The 20,736-nt window shown below is 33.9% G+C and overlaps 1 protein-coding gene across 4 annotated transcripts; it reads right to left on the bottom strand.

The window, feature by feature from the left end:
• Positions 1–10,652: 10,652 nt before the first annotated feature.
• Positions 10,653–14,035, bottom strand: LOC131044141 (11S globulin seed storage protein 2). Of its 4 annotated transcripts, none has more exons than XM_057977402.2 (6): positions 13,954–14,035; positions 12,841–13,085; positions 11,961–12,148; positions 11,473–11,799; positions 11,143–11,363; positions 10,653–11,042 (listed from the first exon to the last, which is right to left on the bottom strand). In XM_057977402.2, exons 2-6 carry the CDS (start codon positions 13,046–13,048, stop codon positions 10,883–10,885), a joined length of 1,104 nt encoding a protein of 367 aa, XP_057833385.2. In that variant the 5' UTR covers positions 13,049–13,085; positions 13,954–14,035; the 3' UTR covers positions 10,653–10,882. The 4 variants fall into 4 exon arrangements, with proteins under 4 accessions (XP_057833385.2, XP_057833386.2, XP_057833383.2 ...); XM_057977403.2 differs by having other exon boundaries at positions 13,930–13,997; XM_057977400.2 differs by lacking the exon at positions 13,954–14,035 and adding an exon at positions 13,781–13,922.
• Between the last annotated feature and the right edge of the window lie 6,701 nt (positions 14,036–20,736).

The raw sequence follows: 20,736 nt of genomic DNA, 5'->3' as shown, positions 1-20,736 counted from the left end.
AAAAACGTGACTTCATCCAACAAGTCGCCCACTATACCTTAACCGCTTACACACTTTACCACTGAGGTGTAGATGGTACTCTTCTTTGATGCCTCGATCGTAATGAATTTGACTCTGCCTTACATGAGCTTCACGAAGGTATCTGTGGTACACATTCAAGTGGTCCCACTCTTGCCAAGAAACTTATGAGAACGAGATACTACTAGCCGACAATGGAAAGAGAGTCCTATCAATTTGCTAAGAAATGTCCTAAATGTCAAACTCATGACAACCTTATCCATGCACTAGCACAGGAGCTACAACCATTCACCACATCTTGGCCTTTCTATCAATGGGGACTCAATTTGGTAGGAAAAATTCATCCTTCCTCTTCAAATGGGCATAAGTTCATTATCACTGCCACAAAGTAGTTTACCAAATGGATCAAAGCAATCCCGATGACCACCGTAATTGGAAAAGAGATCTCATCATTCATCCTCAACTATCTCATTTGTAGATATGACATTCCCAGTTCCATCAACACAGATAATGGACATCTTTTCAAGAATCAAGATGTATGAGAGCTATGCGAATGGTTCAAAATCCAACATCGCTTCTCCACACCATACTATGGGAATGGCCAAGTAGAAGAATCAAACAAAACAATCCTAAAAATCTTCAAGAAAACAATAAATGATGTTGGCAAGGATTGGCATGTACAACTCAATCCGACACTTTGGGCCTCCAGAACAAGAATCCAGACACCTACAGGGGCGACACCATATTCATTGGTGTATGGTTCTGAAGGAATTCTACCTCCTGAGGTAGAAATCCCATCTCTCTGAGTATCTTTGAAGGGCCTCATACCAGATGAGGAATATTGAGTAAACAGGATGCAGGAACTAGAACTTCTTGATGAAAAATGACAGCGTGCCTATGACCATCTCAAGGCATATCAACAACGGATGTGTAGAAGCTATAATGACAAAGTCATCCCAAGGGCTTTCAAATTCATCGATCTTGTTCTAAAATAAAATCCTAGAAATCAGAAAAATCGAGAAAAGAAGGGGAAGTTTGAACCTAACTGGTTGGGACCCTTTGTCATCATATCAACCTATGGATCAAGAGCCTATCAATTGTCAAATTTAGAAGGGGACGTGCTTTTTTGATCCAACCAACAACATCCATCTAAAGAAGTTCTACACTTGAGTCATCCAATGCACGGATCAAGCAAAAAGAAAAAAGAAAAAAAATACAAAAAATCAGAAAAATACAAAAAAAAAAATTCAAAAAGTGCAATAAAAACAAGTGGTGAAAACCCGACAACATGCGCTATTTGTGAGAGAACAACTCCTCTATCTATCGGTACTCATATCTTTGATCCATCTAGTCTTAGTTGATAGCCATCACCAAACACTTATACACACATCATTATCTCGGACATACTTAGCGTAGTCACTGTCCTTGTTTATCTAAAACAATTATTCATATCATATCCCACCATTGCTTGGTGATCAATGTGTATATCCACATCAAAAAATATCCATAACTATGGGCAACATTCCTCTCACTTTAGCATTTAGACAACAAACAAGGATCAAAATGTACTAGGGAACCAATATCAAAATTGCTCATCAAGCTAGAAAACATGATCATTATCCAATTGAAACTTTCACACACACACACACAATGGATAATTTTTCTGAATTATGATTTTTTTACATTTAGCATGAAGTTTTGACTATTTGTATCTTGATTTCTGAATCATTAGATCTCTTGAGCTACTCAAAGATGCACTGAGCTAGAGAAGCAATGAAGGAATCTGGTATTTTCTTTGGTTTTTTTGTCTATGAGTCGTATGGTGGAAATTTGTCTCAAGACATGATTGGAAACATATCATTGAAGACATTTTCCACTTTGCACACAAAAATGGTTAACTCTTGTCTGAATTACGCAATCAACACTCAGGTTGTCTTGTTTCAATTATACCTCGACACTTATGCCATCTTACAATATCAAACATCCATGTAAGTTTTACTCAGGTCATTATGGTTCAATTATACCATGATTCTTGTATTAACTTTCAACATATCAAAATCTCAATGATTACAAAAAGAGCAAAAATAAGTGACTAAATAGGAATGACAATGACAAAAATAAAGTGATCATTTAGTTGCATATCATTTTAAATCTTGCATTTAGTTGCATATCATTTTAAAACTTTCATTAGCTGCACATCATTATCATCTTAATCTTGCATTAGGTTGCATATGATTTTAATCTTGCATCAATGTCATTATCATACATCTCATTTTCAATCAACATCTCATATCACACATCTCATTTTCAAGATACATCTCATCATCATCATCTAGTCATATTCATCATTGCATCCATCACATGCATATCTATCACATCATCATGGAATCTTTCTTCACTTTCATATCTTCATCATCCATCTATCAAGATCAACCTCAACATGTCTTATACAAGATGTATCTTTCCTGAAACCATATGTTTTGATCAAGTCTTAGACAGCATATATCGTTCCCAAAACCAGATGTTTTGATCATATTTGTCTTATACAAGAGGTGTCATTCTTGAAACCAAACTTGATCTTAATCATATCAATTCTATCAATCTATTTCATTTGATCCATTCTATCATGTCTTATACATGATGTATCTTTCCTAAAACCAGACATTTTGATCATGTCTTATACAAGATGTATCGTTCGTGAAACTAGACGCTTTGATCATCTTTGTCTTATACAAGAGGTGTCATTCCTGAAACCAGACTTAATCTCAATATAATCAATCTTATCAATCAAATCAATCAAATCAATCTTATCAAACCCATGCATGTCATCAACTATCCACTCTTCTATCTTTCAAATAGCATTCATCTTCTTTCAAGAGATCATTCATGCCTTTAGTGCACGAACGATCTCTCGAGGGGGCATTATCATATCGAATTTCCATATCAATTTCATACCAGTTTCATATCGACACCAACTTCATATCAAATCAATTCTTCAAATTTGGGGAGTCATATCGAATCTCAACATTAATTTCACATCAGTCTCATATCAACTTTTCATATCAAATCAAGTTTTCATATCTGGGGCATCGTATTGACAATTTTGATGACAAATTGAACACTTTTATTTGAATCAACATGTGGTCACATGTTAACTCAAAGAGGGGCAAAATGTAGACACCTAAAAGTTGCACAACAAATTAAGTGAATTTTATTCATTTAATTATCCCTATTTCTTCCAATTAATTAAATTAAGATTTAACTAATATCCCTATTCTTCTTATTAACCTATTAATCAAATTAAAGATTTGATTAAACCTCTTTCTTCTAAAAAATAATTAAACTAAGGTTTGATTAAATACCCCAAGCCATCTAATTAAATAAATCTTGTTTATTTAATTAAAATCCTCTTCCCATTTAATTAAATTTACATTTAACTAAATCCCCCTTCTAGCCCATTTAATTAAATCCCCCCACTTGCAAAATCCTACAAATACAAGTTGCAACCACAATTGAAATAAATAAATTTTATTTTAATAAAAATCCTTTTCCCTCCACTTGCATTTTGCTACATCTCTCACTTGCCTCCTAAACCCCTTCTAGATTTTTCTAATCACTTCCAATTTAGCCTAATTCATCTCCTAATTATTATCACATTCCTAAGCAAAGAGAAGTCACTTCTCAAAGCTTATAAAGTCTTTGAAATGCATTAAAGACTTTATGTCTCCAACAAGTTAACCCTCTAAAGTCTTCCAAACCATTAAAGGCTCTTACATAACCATTTATGGTTAACTCACATTTGACCTTTGTTTAGAGACTTTCTCTCTAACTTAACCCTCATCTAACCCAAGGGTCTCATCAAGCATTCACGACTTTAACCTTGGTTATCCTATTAACCCTTGCACAAGAGTTTACCCCTTGGGTAAAAGCTTTGTCCATTGGATAACCCTAATCTAACCTTAACCCTTACCTCCTAGGGTAACCTTCATGTCTTCTCAGGTATTTAATGCCTCTTTCATCTTCTCTCAAGAAATCTTTTGTTGACAATTGTCACCATTTCATTGGTGAGAATTGTAAACATGGATTGATTAACTTTCAATCCTAGTCCTTGTCCTTGTTAAGATTATTCAATCTTGACCATCCATTGCCCTATTTTTCCTATAAATAGAGCTCTCATTCCTTATTTTCAAAACAAGGATCCAAGCTTTCATGCATCTACATTATAGCCTAAATTACTAATAATTTTAGCCTCTCTTTGTTAGAATATCATCATAGCATTTAGGAATATCTTAATATAATAAGATATTCATGCTAGGATAATTTGCTAATCTTTTATCATATCATCTTCTTCATACTAGCTTAATCATCATATTTTTAACATCATATATATCTTAGAGTGCATTCATGCATATGAATCAAATATCACTCGTTCTTGGAGTTGTCATTCCCAAGTCACTTGCTCAATGATCTGAGAGCAAAACATTGACTTTAAGGATCTTGTGAGATAGAGAACAATGGGACACCCCTTGGGAAGATGAACTAGTTCAATTAGTTCATATGCTTGCATCAAGAGTCTCATTAGTGTGTGGGTCTTTTAGATTCGAGTTATTCATTTTCGTCACCACATTTTCCTGCATACACTTACCAATAGGGAGGCTTTTATTCCCCGAAATCTTCAGAAATAATAAGGTGAGGGAACAATTCCCTCACTTTGACTTTTACATACCACTTGGATTTGCATGGTAGTTGGTTCTTCAAGTCACCTTGCCCATCTTTATTCTTTTCTTTCTTTGATCTCCATTCCTCGCTTTGCAGCACATCTTTGTCCAAATTCTTTCGAGCATTTTGTACAAACTATTCAATGGTAATAATACGTTGTCTTTTATTATACTAGAAACAATTCAAAGAGATGTAAATTCTCAACATTCATAACTAAATATATCTTCATACAATGATAATCTGTGAACATTGGGCTTATAACCATTTTGAACTCCAATTAACAGATTTTAGCTCTAACTTTCAGCAACAACCACTCTCAAAATGCTATTTACCACTTAAATCACATGTAAACAATAGTAATGCATGTTTGAGAACATCATATGTGACATAAACATGTAATACATGACACAAATATATCACAAGAGCATATGGAATGCCATATACAGCTGGAGAAAACCATTAAATGGGTGAAAAACTCCAAGAAGAGTATGCATCCAAGCATCTTATCACTATCTCAATCAACATACATATATTGCATTGCTTAAATGGCTACATGGAGCTATTACAACAAGTTTCTAGCCCCTTCACCCTTGCTTTTCCCCTGAAACTATCACAAACCTTGGATACATCCAATTAAGTTTACAAACATAAGCAATATGAGAGATATGATAAAGAGTCAATCCCATTCCAAAAGTGGAGAGACAACTCAAAACATTACAGCTAAGCCCAACACATAAATATGAAAAGCCATATGCCAAAATGGAAGATTGAATGTTAAAGGTAATTGAATTCCACTATTTGTTTGTATTAGAATGAGTTGGCCATTTTGTAATTTTTCCAATCTGAAAACCTTAGGAAAAAGATGAGTTTTCAAATATGTGCTAGCTAAATTGATAAACAAATACCAAATGTAGGTGCCAATCCTATTAAATTAATGTTTATTAGCAGTATGACAACTGCCAAAAACCCTTATCAATCAAAGTGCTTAACTCCCAAAAGGGGATTCAAACCCTTCCAATCTGATACAATTCTTAGAATACCTTCCAATGCAAAAAGAACCAATTGTTACAACAAATCTAAATTATCTATAGATTGTTATAATTCTGGAGCCCTCATTCAATCAAAAATGATAGATCTGTTCAACAAATGTATTTTTTGATTTATGTAATTAGGATAAATTGATCTGAATTATGGATTCAGATGACAACCCTTGAGTGAGAACCTGCGGTATTATGGATTTGTTTACATGAACATGGTAAACACAAAATTGAAGCAAGCCAAAAAGTCATCTATTCAATTTGAAAATCCAACATATATCAGTTCATGAGATTCCAAGGGTCACCAAAACCCCTTGAGAATCAAAACCCAAGAGTCATATTTTTTTATTTACATAATAAAATCCAAGACTACGAAATTTTCAAAAAACTATATGAAATTTTGTCCTAACTTTAACTAGACTTAACTTTCTACTCAGGACTCGAAATCGTGAGCTGTTTAACTCATTGGAAAGGTCTCCAAAAGTTGGAGGAGAAGTCTTGAAAGAACGTGCCTACGACAACATTCTAAAGGACATGCCAAAGTTTCAAGGGCTGGAAATGCCCCAAAGGCCTTCAAAAATGGACATGTAGAAAAACTAGAAAAAAAAATGAAAATGTATTTTTTTCAATATTTCAAATTTGCTTATGATCATTACTTCCCCCTTGAAAAGCAATGGGCCCCATTGCATCAATACTCTAAATGAGATGACGAAAACGGAGCTGAAGCTGCTCCCTAGTAAACCACTTTCCTTGTTGAGCAGTTTGCCCTGCTCGAACCACTTTGTATAGATAGATTTGTTGTAGTTTGAGTGTTTTCACCATGGTGTCCACAATCCGATCACATTGGAATAGAGAAGTTGCATCTGGATTCAATTTTGTAGTGGAAATTGTTTATGCCACATCTGCAACATCTAATAGTGGAGGAAAATATGACTTCAAGAGTTCCACATTGAAGACAGGATGAAGACCTAGAAATGGAGGTAAATTGAGCTCAAAAGCATTATCACCAACTTGCTTGATGATTGTGTATGGCCCATAACTTAGAGGACCAAGCTTCCTATCAACACCCTGCTATCGTTCCTTCTGAATATGCAACCACACCTTGTCCTCGACTTCAAAATTATGAGGAGTATGATACTCATCATGTCTCTCCTTATACTTCTTATTGGTATGCTCCAAGATTTCATGAACTTGTTATTGCAGATGATGAATTCTATCAATGAACTGTGCTGCCTTATCTTCCTCCTTACCAACACGTGGAACCAGATTGGGTTGAATAAGTGGTATGGCAACATCCATGGGTGCAAGTGGTTGATAACCAAGACAAACTTCAAATGGGCTATGACTAGTCGAATTGTGAATTGCCCTATTGTAGCTATGCTGAACATATGGAAGACTTTCATCCCATGTGCTAGGATGTTTTGAGTGATACATGCATAGGATATGAATGATCATTTGATTCACTACCTCTATTTGGCCATCTATTTGAGGATGGAAAGCAGTAGACTTTGTTAATTTTGTGTCCATCTTCTCCCATAATGTAGACCAGAACTTACTAAGAAACTCGTTGTTCCTATTTGAAATAATGGTATTTGGCAAACCAAAATGAACCCAAATGTTTTCAAAGAAAATCTTTGCAGTGTCCTCTGCAGAGATTGTCTTTTTACAAGCCACTATTACTGCCATTTTCGGCTGCCTTGGTTGCTAACTTTTCTTCCCACAAATCTTTCACATGATTTTTAGCTTTGAGAAGAGCGAAAGTTGTTTTCTCTTCATCTAAAAACTGGTTGACAGAGAAATACCTTTCTAGTTTTGAAACCCAATCGTCAACAACATCCGCATCAATCTTTCCTTGAAACGTGGGTATATCGAAATTCACTTACATCTTGAATGGTGGGTTTGCTTGTGACCCACGACTTTCCAACATTTGCTTGAACTGCTCCATCATTTCTTCACATTGTTTTGTTAATGCATCTACAACCGACACTTTAATGTCATCATCGGTCTGCAACTTAGCCATCTGCGATCGTGTGCGCCTCAAAGGAAGGTAGTCTGAAGGATTTCTTTTTTCCAATCCCAATCTTTGATATGTTGACCGCATGTGATATGACATACAAGAGTGAACTTGCTCTGATACCACTAATCCGAATTATGGATTCGGACACCTGAGTGAGAACCTGCGCTATTGTGGATTTGTTTACATGAACAAGGTAAACACAAAATTGAAGCAAGCCAAAAAGCCATCTATTCAATTCGAAAATCCAACATATATCAGTTCATGAGATTCCAAGGGTCACCAAAACCCCTTGAGAATCGAAACCCAAAAGTCATATTTGTTTATTTACATAATAAAATCCAAAACTACAAAATTTTCAAAAAAACTATACAAAATTTTGTCCTAACTTTAACTAGACATAACTTTCTACTCAGGACTCGAAATCGCGATCCATTTAACTCGTTGGAAAGGTCTCCAAGAGTTGGAGGTGTGACAATGCTCTAAAAGACAGGTCAAGTTTCAAGTGCTGAAAATGCCCCGAAGGCCTTCAAAAACACCAATTACTAACATGTAGAAAAACTAGAAAAAAAATATGAAAATGTTTTCAAATTTACTTCTGATCATAAATACAATCTCAGAACTACGCTATTGAACTTCAATAAATCAGATGTTTTTTATAGTGAATATTTGTGATACTGGTGCAACCCTTCGATCAATAAACCAACAACTTCCCAAATATTAACAAAACAATTTTATTGTACATCTATATGAATGTAGTTGTTAGTGATTGAAGAATCATAGATGCTCTCCACAGATAATTGGGACCCATGGCTCTTAAAAGAACTAAAAAATGTTAAAAGAACTAAAGAATGTTGCGTTCCAATGCTAAAGTGGTGCGGCAGCCTTTAGTCTTCCCCTTTGTTCTTTGTGGCTGCTGTCATGATGCCTTAAACACTGCTAATGAATATAATTCACAATTGCAATGAACAATTCCATTATTGACGTTGCAAAAGAAGACAATGATGTAACACACTCAAACCCAATCTTTTTTATTATCATAATTTGTTAAAAGCATGACTTTAAAATTATATTCTAAAAATTGCAGACTGTATGAAGATAAATTGCTACATTAAAGAAGATTTTGCCTAGACAAATGCTTCCTCTCAAGGTAATGCCATATGCCTCAAATTCCTTTCTGTATGTTATGCTTTGCTTCACACAATAACATCTTTTAGATCTGATCCTTTGATGTGCTTTAGCTATTTCTAGATTTCCCTTTGAAATTTGTATTCCCTTATTTGTTCCTCCATGTGACAATTAGCAAGGATTCCCTGTAATGTTTATCACATGCATCTAGTTTCTTCAATCAATTTACACTAGTAAATGGTTGCTTTTCCTTTGCACAAGAAGATTTTGTGTTTCTTTTATGAAATCTTGAATTGAATGTTTCAAACAAGGTTACTAATGTGATAGAAATAATTACAGCCCTCATCCACTAAGCATGTATTATTGCTTCCACCTAGAACATGAACAAAGCTTACAATGTTTGGTCATGTTCCAGAGTGCATCATTAATTCAAATATTTTGAGACCTTCCTTGCAAAATCAATTCTGTGCATATCCTGCTATCATTACATTCCATGAGATGACAGCTGTTTAATGCATTCTGTCAAACTGTTCGGGTACTTTGTTTGTGATTTACGTTTTGCATTTATCTCTACCTCATTTTAACTATAATGATTGACAACAATCGCCCCGCCCCATCATTATGCTTTGATAAACCTATATCCCCTGTTCCAAAGCTGTCATTTTCGCACAGGCAGAGAGGATGCTGGCAAAAATTTCGGCTTTGAACCTGTATATTCAATTTTTTGAAAGTTTCTAAACCCTTCTCAACAAATTCATTGTTTACATATCCTACAATAACTGCATTGCATGAGATGACATCTCTTTGACACATTCTGGCAAACAGTCCACATGCCTTGTCCGTGCTTCTACATTTTCCACACACATCTACCAGAGCATTTCCAAGAATACCTGACAAAAATCCACCTTCCGCATTGCTTGCAAGAACCAACCTACAGTTATATATGCCAATATATAACTTCTTCTTCCACTCTGTATTGGTGTGCTAATGTTAAATCAGTTGACAATGTGATCAGAAAGGAATGCAAACCGACACATTTAGTATACATATATATATTCTTTCTTATACTTGTTAGGCGGATATTGCATATACTAATATATCTCTTCTTTCCTAATGGCTTTGATAGTTGCATTTACAATTATCTGAATGACTTTGACAGTTGCATTTATAATTATCTGAAATCTACTTATAACTAAATCAAAATAATAATAAAATAGATTTCATCTTGCAATTATCTGAATGACTTTGATAGTTGCATTTATAATTATCTGAAATCTACTTTTGATTAAATCAAAATAATAATAATAAAATAGATTTCATCTCTTCTGCTTTGCCACACCAAACATCACATTTCCTGCCTGCCAGTGCTTGGCAGGAACTACGCTGCTTGCAGTTCTTGTTATATAACTACTAATGTATATTTATAGTAGAAATTTTAATAATGCTATTTTATAATTTCTAGGCATTGAAGTATGTTAATCATATACTTAATTTCTATAGACTATTTTTCTCATAACAAAATATGAAATGACAATTCTATTGTGTAAGCTACAATATTATAAATTCTCAGAATAAATTGTTTTCATCCAACATAAGAATGATATTTGAAAATTATTTGATCGTCTGCTAGAGAATTGCACAAAAAAATCATTTTCTCAATCCAAGCAATATAATCAATGCACATGCAATCAATATAATCAATGCACATGCAATCAACATGCCAAAGAAACACCAAGGACCAAAGAGCATCAAAACTCTATCCAATTAAATCATACAGTCATTTATTGTCTTCCATTATGGAATATCAACCAAAACAAGAATTTGGGAGATTCAGAATAGAAAAGCACACAAGGTCCAAATTATGGGATGTCGGAACAGGAAAATGGAGGATTCTTACAAATTAAAAACAAGATCCAAACCAATGGAAATGCATATCATATTGAGGGCCTACAATGCCCCCAAAATGTCACTCATTTTTGGTGGGAGGGAAAAAAACAGCATCCTGGGTTCGTTTAGAGCGAAACAGAGCCTCAGTCTCCTCATCTACATTGAAGGTGGCTGCAAAAATCTCCTTTGATAGGGCCTTCAACACACCAGTCTTACCTGCATGATTAAGAAACACGGGACTATACCCAACAGAGACATTTGGTGTTAGAAGAAGGAATCTTACTGAGAATTAAATCAATTTAATTGAACAGTTGAACAGAAAATTATTATGGCACTTACTCGGGTGTAGTAATGATAGAGAACCATTGCATCCCTTCATCTCCAGCAATCTTGGAAACAATATAGAATCGGGGAACAATGAACAGATAACCAGCCTGTAAATCAAACTCCAGCACCTTCTCCCCATCCATGCCCACAACCTCAACCCTTCCGCTGCCTTTAATTATATATGTCACTTGGAATGCTGAATCCGATGAATGCCCAGGTGAACACATTGCATACTGATAATATTACATTCACCAATCAAATCAAATATACTGCTAGCAAAAGTACCATTCTCAATAGAACTATTTTAGTGAGAAACATTGTATTATTAAAATGGGAGATTACCTTATCGATTTTAACAAGGTCTGCTCCCAACCCTAATTCCTTCAAGATTGGCAAATAATTACTAGTGAGCACCACTACACGGCCTCCATTGTCAATATCAATGTCCGGTTTGGCTTCCTCACAATTGAAAACCAGTGTTAGATTGTCCCCTGCTTCGGCTTCAGGGGTGGGCATGCTTGTTCCTTCCTCTAATTTAACAATTCCACTTCCAGATTGGCTACTCATAACACGGTTGAGCTCACTTTCATTCAGATCCCACGCTCTGCACATAAATCTTTTGCTAAATCCACGGTACATCCCATTTGAGCCACCAATGAGATCAAAATCCTGCAAAGATATATGTAGAGGGTCATTAACAGAAATGACTAGAATGGAATGAAATGCCACCAATGAGATCAAAATCCTGCAAAGATATATGTAGAGGGTCATTAACAGAAATGATTAGAATGGAATGGAATGATTCTTGGTCATGGTTTAAGAACACATACCGTGAACTCCCCTGTTCGGTGGGCTTTTGATGTATCCCCAAGGAAGAGGACCTCCAGCTCCTCTGAGGAGTTGTCATTAAACCACCAGCTCACCACTCCAAAGGGAACTGCAATAGCATCTCCTCTCTTAACCTTGACCACCCGTTCTGAGTCTGCCTCAGGCAGAACTATGCCACAAATTCCTGATCCTGCATGTAATAACCATGGAGTGAGATTAGTACATACACATTACCTGAAAATACCCTTTAACAGAAAATTGAGAGGCATGAGGGTGCTGTTGCATGTCAAATACTAGTACTGGTAAATTATACTAAGAAAAAAATTAAGATATGTAAAACAAGCAACCCTATATGAATCCTTGGAATTTTGGTAATAAACGGATTGCACTTTTTTCTGTCACAGTCCATTTTACGTTGCATGAGGGTGCTGTTGCATGTCAAATACTAGTACTGGTAAATTATACTAAGAAGAAAATTAAGATATGTAAAACAAGCAACCCTATATGAATCCTTGAAATTTTGGTGATAAACGGATTGCACTTTTTTCTGTCACAGTCCATTTTAGGTTTTTTACTTCAGAAAAAATATTTGAAAATGTTGATCTAAACCAACAATATTTTATCATTGATCACACATATTATTCTTATAGAATTTGTAATTGCCCTGATTTTCTTTTTCCCGTAGATCTAGAGCCTTAAAACATATTAATAATAGGCCTTGCATTCAGTTGATCCTAAACCTAAAGAGGGCTTGCATTAAATGCAATATATAATTACTGATTTGTTTCTTGCCTTACAATATAATTTGTTACAGCCTCAATTGACACAAATGGTATCTCTTTGTCGAAAAAAAAAAAGGAAGATTGGAAACTAGATACATACCTCCAAGCACATAACAGACCTTAGAAGAGTCCGAGTACTTTGGCAAGGAAAAGCCGAGGTAGTTGAGAATGAGTTTGGCTGCTCCAATTCTTCCTTCAGACAGCAGACTCAAATCTGAGCTCAGCCATACTTGATAACGCCCACCCTCAGAACTGATTATCTCCTTGGGCAAGGCTGGGGTCAAAACTCTCTTGGGTGCAGCTTCCATTGTTTACTTACGATTTAACCTTAATTCACACTGATTCCTGTAGACCAACAAAATTTCGAACAGTAACAGACAGGTCAGATACTGAATATTTTAGCTGAAGAAAACCTTGGACCAACAAATTGAAGAAAAATTAGAACACTCTCACATGCAAAGGAATAATCGATAAATCATTTTGCAACCCTAAAATCAACCCATTTACTAACAATGTAAAACCCCAGCATACATTTATTCAAACATTACATGCAATCCAATTTAAAACAGATCATTACTGCATCCTATAAATACTTAATGGAAAGAAAAAATAAAATCAACTAGCATATTAATCGCCAACCCAACTACCATATTCACATCTGCAATCATATATCTAAATTCAATTCATAAATCTAGAGATTACAAATACATACATTATTAAGTTCATGCAATGTGATACTTTAATCTAGAAATTACTTTGCTTCACTCCAAAATCTATCATGCAAATCATCATAACTTTAAAACAATATTCAATGATCCTTTAAATTCAATTCACAACACAGTGATACCTAAATCAATTCATAGATCTACAGATTTTGCTCCAATTCAAAATCAATTCATAGATCTACAGTAATTTGCTCCAATTCAAAATCTACTATTTATGTTCAAGCAAATCTATCATTCTTTAAACAGATAGAAAAAAAATCTATCATTTTTAAAACATTTGCAGTGATACCTAATGAAAAATCCAAAAATCCATACCCTAAAACAGGCGAGGACAAATCAAGAAAATTGTGAAGAAAAAACAAGGGTCGAACCCTATATAAGGCTCTGTATTTGGTATAAAGATCTGTATAGATCGACAAGCCATGCAATTTGATCATATCCAAACTACAAACTAATCTACAAACTTTTTTAAGAAAAAGCGTGTTTACAGCAAGTTGGCGAGGGACACGTCAAACATGCGATTCTCATGCAACTGAATGAGGAGGTGATCTATCGTTAAAACACTAACTTTAACTTCAAATAAACGCTAACTAAAGCTTAATGATAGTAGGCAAATTTTTAAAAGAATAAAAAATAATTTAATTTTAGAAAATAGGAGTTATTATAGGGTTGTTTTATCTGTATTTTTTTTTTAAAGTTTGGAAATGGTATAATATAAATTTTAAATTAAGCATTCAATTTTTTTTCCCCAATAAAGATAGAAGTCTTAAGTTTTAAAAGAAGGTTTTATCAATATTTGTTTTTATTGATCAAAAGTTCATTTCTAATTAAAACTAGCATATTTGTATTTAAAAAATCTATGTTAAAAACCTTCACGATATCTATTTTTAAAAGTGTGAATTTTTTATCTCAACATTGAGAAATGTATTGTTTGAACTTTAACTATGATATTTTCCCATGCCCTAAATAATTTTTACTCATTTATTTAATATTTGGCGACTTGTATGGGGATGACCCCACAAGACAGAGAAAAGCTAAAAAAATATTTTATTAAAGAATTTCAAAAAATTAAAAAGATTGATGATGATGATGATGACAACCATAATTGAATGAAATGTATCCTTAGTTGTAAAAAGCTAAAAAATCATGTGATGCCACATCAACTGCACAAGTATGGGGGACCTTTTTACACAACTATTGGTCTCACCCTTTTTTTGGGCTATTTTGGACACCTTGACAAAAAGAACACTAATGTGACATCATATTTGATGATGTGGCCCTGAACCCTTAGTTATTAAGAGGGGACTTGCCAATTAAGCTGTTGTAAAAAAATGGGAGTGATTTGAAATTTCCATTTAGAACTTTGAGAAGTGTGAAGTTAGGGTGTTCAACTATTGGGTCCTCTCCCCTAATAGATTTTTAGTTTAAATACTCTTACCTAAGCAAACCATGTAAGGCGAACAAATACAATACTAAAATTTATAAACTTTAATGGGATCTTAACATGCATTTCCACACAATTTTCTTTGATAAAATGTATTATGTTGATCTATTCATTATAAATACAATCTATTTTTTAAATATTTCATTACAAATACCCTTTCACTTATTAATTAAAATAAAAAATTCCTTTGAAATTAATTATCTTCATTTTATTTCTTTAATTTATTAATATGTGTTATCCTCATTTAATTATGTCCAAAACTTCCATTTTTATATTTCATGTAACATTTTTTATTTTGTTCCAAATTATTTTAAATAGTTATTTGTTGTGTATGTTGTTGCTCATGTCACAATATAAAAGAAAAACCATGCAATACAAACACATTTTATGTGATGCAATTTTTTCAAAATTTCAATTATATCCATATTTTTATACCAGTATTGGGGCGAAGCTTAACCATTAGATGTGGGTAAGAAGATTTGGCTAATTAAAATTCAATGGAGAGTCAAGGAGAGGATGTAAAAGACAAAATTGTTATTTATGGTTGATTGATTAAGTTCGACAGTGATAGATCACCCTAGTTAAATATATTATATTTTTGAAGAATCAAATAGTCAATAATAATTATATGCATCATTTTTATCAACAAGTGGGCTTGGGGAGTGCACTCACTCTCTGTTAAGCCTTGGACAACCTCTTTTAACCCTCTTGCTGAACTGGTTAATGTGTGTCCAGATTGGGTTTGCCTTCCAAATCTCCCTCTTCATTTTTGGGAGTATTCTTTCTATGAGGCTATCGACAACTCTATTGGATGTTTTTTAAAGGTCGATGATGCTACGTCTTCAATGGACCACACCACCTTTGCTCACATCTTAGTTGATATTGACATTTCCTTGCCTCTTTTGGGAGATGTGGTTCTTATGGTTAGGGATTGGCCTTAGACTCAACCATTGGATATTGAGGGGGTCCCTTTTCACTGTAAAAAATGCTTCTCTAAGAGTCATATTTTTCAGACTGCTTTATTTCACGCCACAAGGGTGCTTCTACTTGGTGAAAGGATGCTACTATTGATAATTTGACCATCCATGTTGTTGATTATGATTCAGATGGCTCCTCTGTTGATTCCATTGGTATGGCTCATCATGCCTTGGTGGAATCAACTTCTATCGCCTCTGATTTGCATCTCTTCTCTTCACCTACTAGATCTATGCCTATCATTGCTCCTGTGCAGCAGCCTGTTGTTGTTCTGCAATAGCCCCCTGATGTTCTACAACAATCGACTGTTGTCCCGTTGTAGCACTCTGTTGGATCTACTGATGGTGTCCAAGAGGGACCCTTGCCGCTTGATCGTTCCCTTAGTGATCCTAATACCGGTATCTCTTGGGTAGTTGTTTGTCGCAGGCGGAAGGGGAAGTCCTCCCTGCCCCTGCCCCCCAAACCCCTCCTTGTCAAGGCTTGGGTGCTACCCCTCCTTGAGTGGGGTCTGGGTTGTTGATGGTTAGGCAATTTTTTCTTTCTCTTGTCTGACCTTGTTTGTTTGGGACTTTCTCCCTTGTTTTTGGTACTTGGGGTATGCCCTTGTTGGTTGCTATTAAAAAATTTATGGATAGTCTCTGACTATGTTAAAGGGTTGACGGCCTAGTTAATGCTGCTTTTTAATAAAAAACATGTGGTAAACAACTTTCTTGTTAAATTGAGGGATATTTGGAAAATAGGTGTCATAAACTATCTTCAATCTTATCAATGATAATTTCTTTACTTTGTAGTTTCTTCCTTCTCTCAACCTTCAAAAGTTATTAAGAGTTCCTAAGTTGTTTGACTTTTACATTTTAGACCAATATGCTTCTCTTCAACAAAAAGAATCTCTTATGATCAGGCTCAGTTTCTTTGTCCTATATTAGGTAAACAATATTTAAAAGACTTTCTTGAAGTAAATAAGTATTCATCTTATGATTATTCACAAATTATTGTATGAACTAAAAGGTCCTACATAAATAATTAATCATTAGAATATTTCTCTAAAAAAGAATACCAAATAATTAACATTCTTACAAAATATAAATATTTAAATAATTTAGTCTTGGCTCAAGGGGACTTCTTGTTCACTAAATTTGGGTTTCTTCTTTAATTTTTGAGAAATGCTTCCAAACATGCTTTTTCTTTTTATTCAAAGGGATCCTTTATTGTTTGCTAGAAGATGAACTAAAATGGAGCATGTGAGATTCGAGGGTCTGAACATTTGATAACTTTACAAGCTTCAATATGAATTTTTACACCCACTGACAAATACCTGTTCATAAAATAGAAATATTAATTGAATTATGAACCATGTTTTTTTTTTGTATTAAGCATCATATAAACAACAGTTATAAAATTTGAGAGTTTGGGTTGGAAACCTTGCAACCAACTAAAGAGTTAAAACATAAGTTGCAGGAGCTATATCAGGCAGGAGCTCAATACATGATATACGATCATTTACATAGGAGCTGAATTACAAAATTACACAAAATGATAGATGTGTTCAATCATCACGGGGTGTATAGCTAACTAAACACAAAGGAGGAAACAGGGTCGTTGTTGTCGCCCACTGGAGGGAGCCATGCAGTCCAACCTAGCTCCCCTTCGCACCAAACCAACACATTCCCTTTGGCAAATTGATCTCTGTAGGGATGGGAGGGTAGTCCTTCTAGCTCTAGCTTGATGAAGTCTTCCCTCTACTGTCGTGCCTCCAACTCTTGCATGAACCTCATCAGCGCTTGTTCAAAATGAGTCTTATTGCTTCCCATGCAGTCCCATGTGAAACCATGTGATAGTTCTCTTATAAAAACTAGAGTAGATCCATTCTTTAGCCACCTGTCAAATTTGTCTTCCTCCAGTCTTAGTACCACTGTGACTTGCATAGCAACAAGGTAGCAGATGAGTCTCCTAAGAGACTCAGTGAGGTTCTTACTCTTTCCATTAAACACATCATCATTCCTATATTTCCAAATGATCCACATAATTTCCAAAAAGAGAGCAGACCAGAAAAGATTAGCATGTTTCTTGCCACCTCTAATATAACCAAATGCCATATCTTCAACAGTAAAACAATTGCTATTAAGTGAGATACCAAATAAATTCTAGACTTCTCTAGCAAAATGAAAACCAAAAAAGATGTGGTATACAAATTCAGGGATACGACAAAGTTTACATAGAAGGGAGTCTCCGTTGTTGTCCTTTAGTGGTGGTTTATGAAGAAGGAGTCTCCAAACAAAAAAATTCTTCTTTGGTTCAGTCGGATAAGACCAGAATCTCGAGAGGGTAGAATGCCATTGTTTGGAGTCCCAGGAAAGGTTCTAGGTGGAGTTAAGGTGATCAAGGATATCCATAGAATCAGTAAGAGCAGAGTAGATCATTTTGGCTTTGGTTAGCAAGAGGAGAGAACCATCTATCCAATAGAGGGCGGCTAAGGGGGGGGGAGAGGTGGGGGTAGGAGCGGGAAGGATGGGAAATTATGAACCATGTTTATGAATAGGGTTATTTTTTTCCAACAAGAAAAATAAACAATATGACGTCTCAATTCATGTATAAATTCACAATAAAACACCAAATTTAGGTGCTTGGTGAGGCATTTGGAATATGTTGATTTACTACGATGGAAGACTAAGTACTTTGAGAATGCTAACATATCTTACTTGTTTCAAGACTCCACATTTTTTGAAGATACAATCATAGGAATATACTTATGCCTTGATGACTCTTATTATAAGGATTTTGTATCAATCTCCAATAAGAACATATTTTAGTTTCCAAATAAAATCATGGAAGAACAACTGAAGTAGTGTAAAAGTCATAGCCTGTGAGCTCTAGTATACTATCCCATGACTATCATATTCACCTTCATCTTGTGTATTACAAAAGAAAATAAAGAACTAAATTTGATTAGACGAGAACTAAATATCTAAAACATTGACGCATAGATTCTTTGAATTTTTTTGAGTCCATACATTACATCAACATTGAGTTCAAGGTGGTCATCTTTTGAACCAAAGAACTAGAGATCATTTCTCACATTGTCAACACTTGTCATGCTTATCACATTTCACCTTGTGGGTAGTAGGCTTGGAATTTGACAGTTAATATGGTCGTTTTTTTTCACTTTTGGATGATGTATATGACAACTCAAAAAATTATTGGACCATATGTATTGACATGTTCTTTTTTTTAAAAACATATATATGACATTTTAAATTATTAGTAAATCGCAATAAACTATAATAGATAATATATATTAAATAATATTTTAATTTAATATTGATATATATTATTTTAGAATGTTTATTATAAAAATATAAATTTATTTAGAATATTTTAAAATGGTGGAATATAATTGTTTCTATTTTTTTATATGAATTTAGAAACTTAGTCAATTTATTTTTAAAAATATTTTTAATAAGATTGCCTTAAATATCAATTCAAAAACTTCTCATAATTGAAATTATATAATACAATTGTTTCTAATTTTTAAAATAGTTTCTATTTTCTTAGTTAATTTTATTTTTTATAAGATTGTCTTAAATATATATTTAGAAACTTGTTATAATATATTATTATCTAATATTTAAGATATTGACATGTAATAAATTAGTAATTACACCTAAAAATGTCTTATTGATCATGTACTAATTATTCGTCTGTTAGTTAAGTAATTCTTTAATTCTTTAATTAATCTAATTATTCTTACTCTTGTTAACTAATCTAATCATCATCATCTATCTTACTAATTATTCTATTTTTTATCCTTTAATCAATTCATCATTTACCCCTTTCTTAAATATTAATTATCTAATTAGTTATGATTTTATTCCTTAATTAAATAATCTTTATTATTTAATTAATTCCATTTCCAATGATTAAATAATTTCATTTAAATTATTTAATTAATTAACTTATTCTTTCAATTCCCCAAATTTGAATTTCAATTCGTTTCATCTAATTCCAATTTCCCAAATTTGAATTTAACCAAATTTGAATTTCATCTTGTTTCAATATTTGAAAATCAAAATTCAAATCCAAATAGACATGGAATTGAGTTTCAAATTCAAAATCCTACCACACATGTTGAAAATCATAACTGATTGATCAAATCAGTTAACTCTCCAATCTTCCCTTTTCACTCCCAATCACCTTTTTCTAACTAACTAGTCAAACCAGTCATCTCCTCAATCAATGCAGTTAACTAGCCAATCTATCTAGTTGACTAGCCAATCAATTGAGTTGTCTCTTCAATCAAATAAGTTAATAGATCAATCAAAATGAGTTGACTGATCAATCAAATTAGTTCAACTCTCAATCAACTCTTCAGTTCAATTTCTCACCCAATCTCTCAAAAATCTACAAATTCAACCTCATTTCACATCAATTTTCCTAGAATCATAGAATCATGAACTTCGAATCTTTGTGCCACTTGCAAGTTATCAATGCAACATCTGAGAGCCACCATACCACAAAGATGAGAAGAACAATGGAAGCTATGCCTTTGAGGGAGTTTTTATGTGTCTTTGTTTAATTCTCTCATTTATGCATTCATTTTCATTGATTTTATGTTTAGGAATGCTTAATAGTTAAAGATTTCATGATTTCCTCATTTCTTATTCAACATGATGATTTTAAGCAAGAAACAAATGGTGAAGCTGATGTGAACACAACTTTTAACCTTTCTTATCTGATTTTCTGTCTTGTATGGATATGTATGAACGCACAAGAGAATGCTACGCATTCGCATGCAAAAATTTGCATTTGCTCATAACGCTACGCATTCATTTATGATAGAAATTCGCAATCGCCT

Source organism: Cryptomeria japonica, chromosome 7 (assembly GCF_030272615.1).
Source record: "Cryptomeria japonica chromosome 7, Sugi_1.0, whole genome shotgun sequence".
Taxonomy (NCBI): Eukaryota; Viridiplantae; Streptophyta; class Pinopsida; order Cupressales; family Cupressaceae; genus Cryptomeria; species Cryptomeria japonica.
Note: the sequence above shows the minus strand (reverse complement) of the source record. Positions and strands in the feature narration are given on the sequence as shown.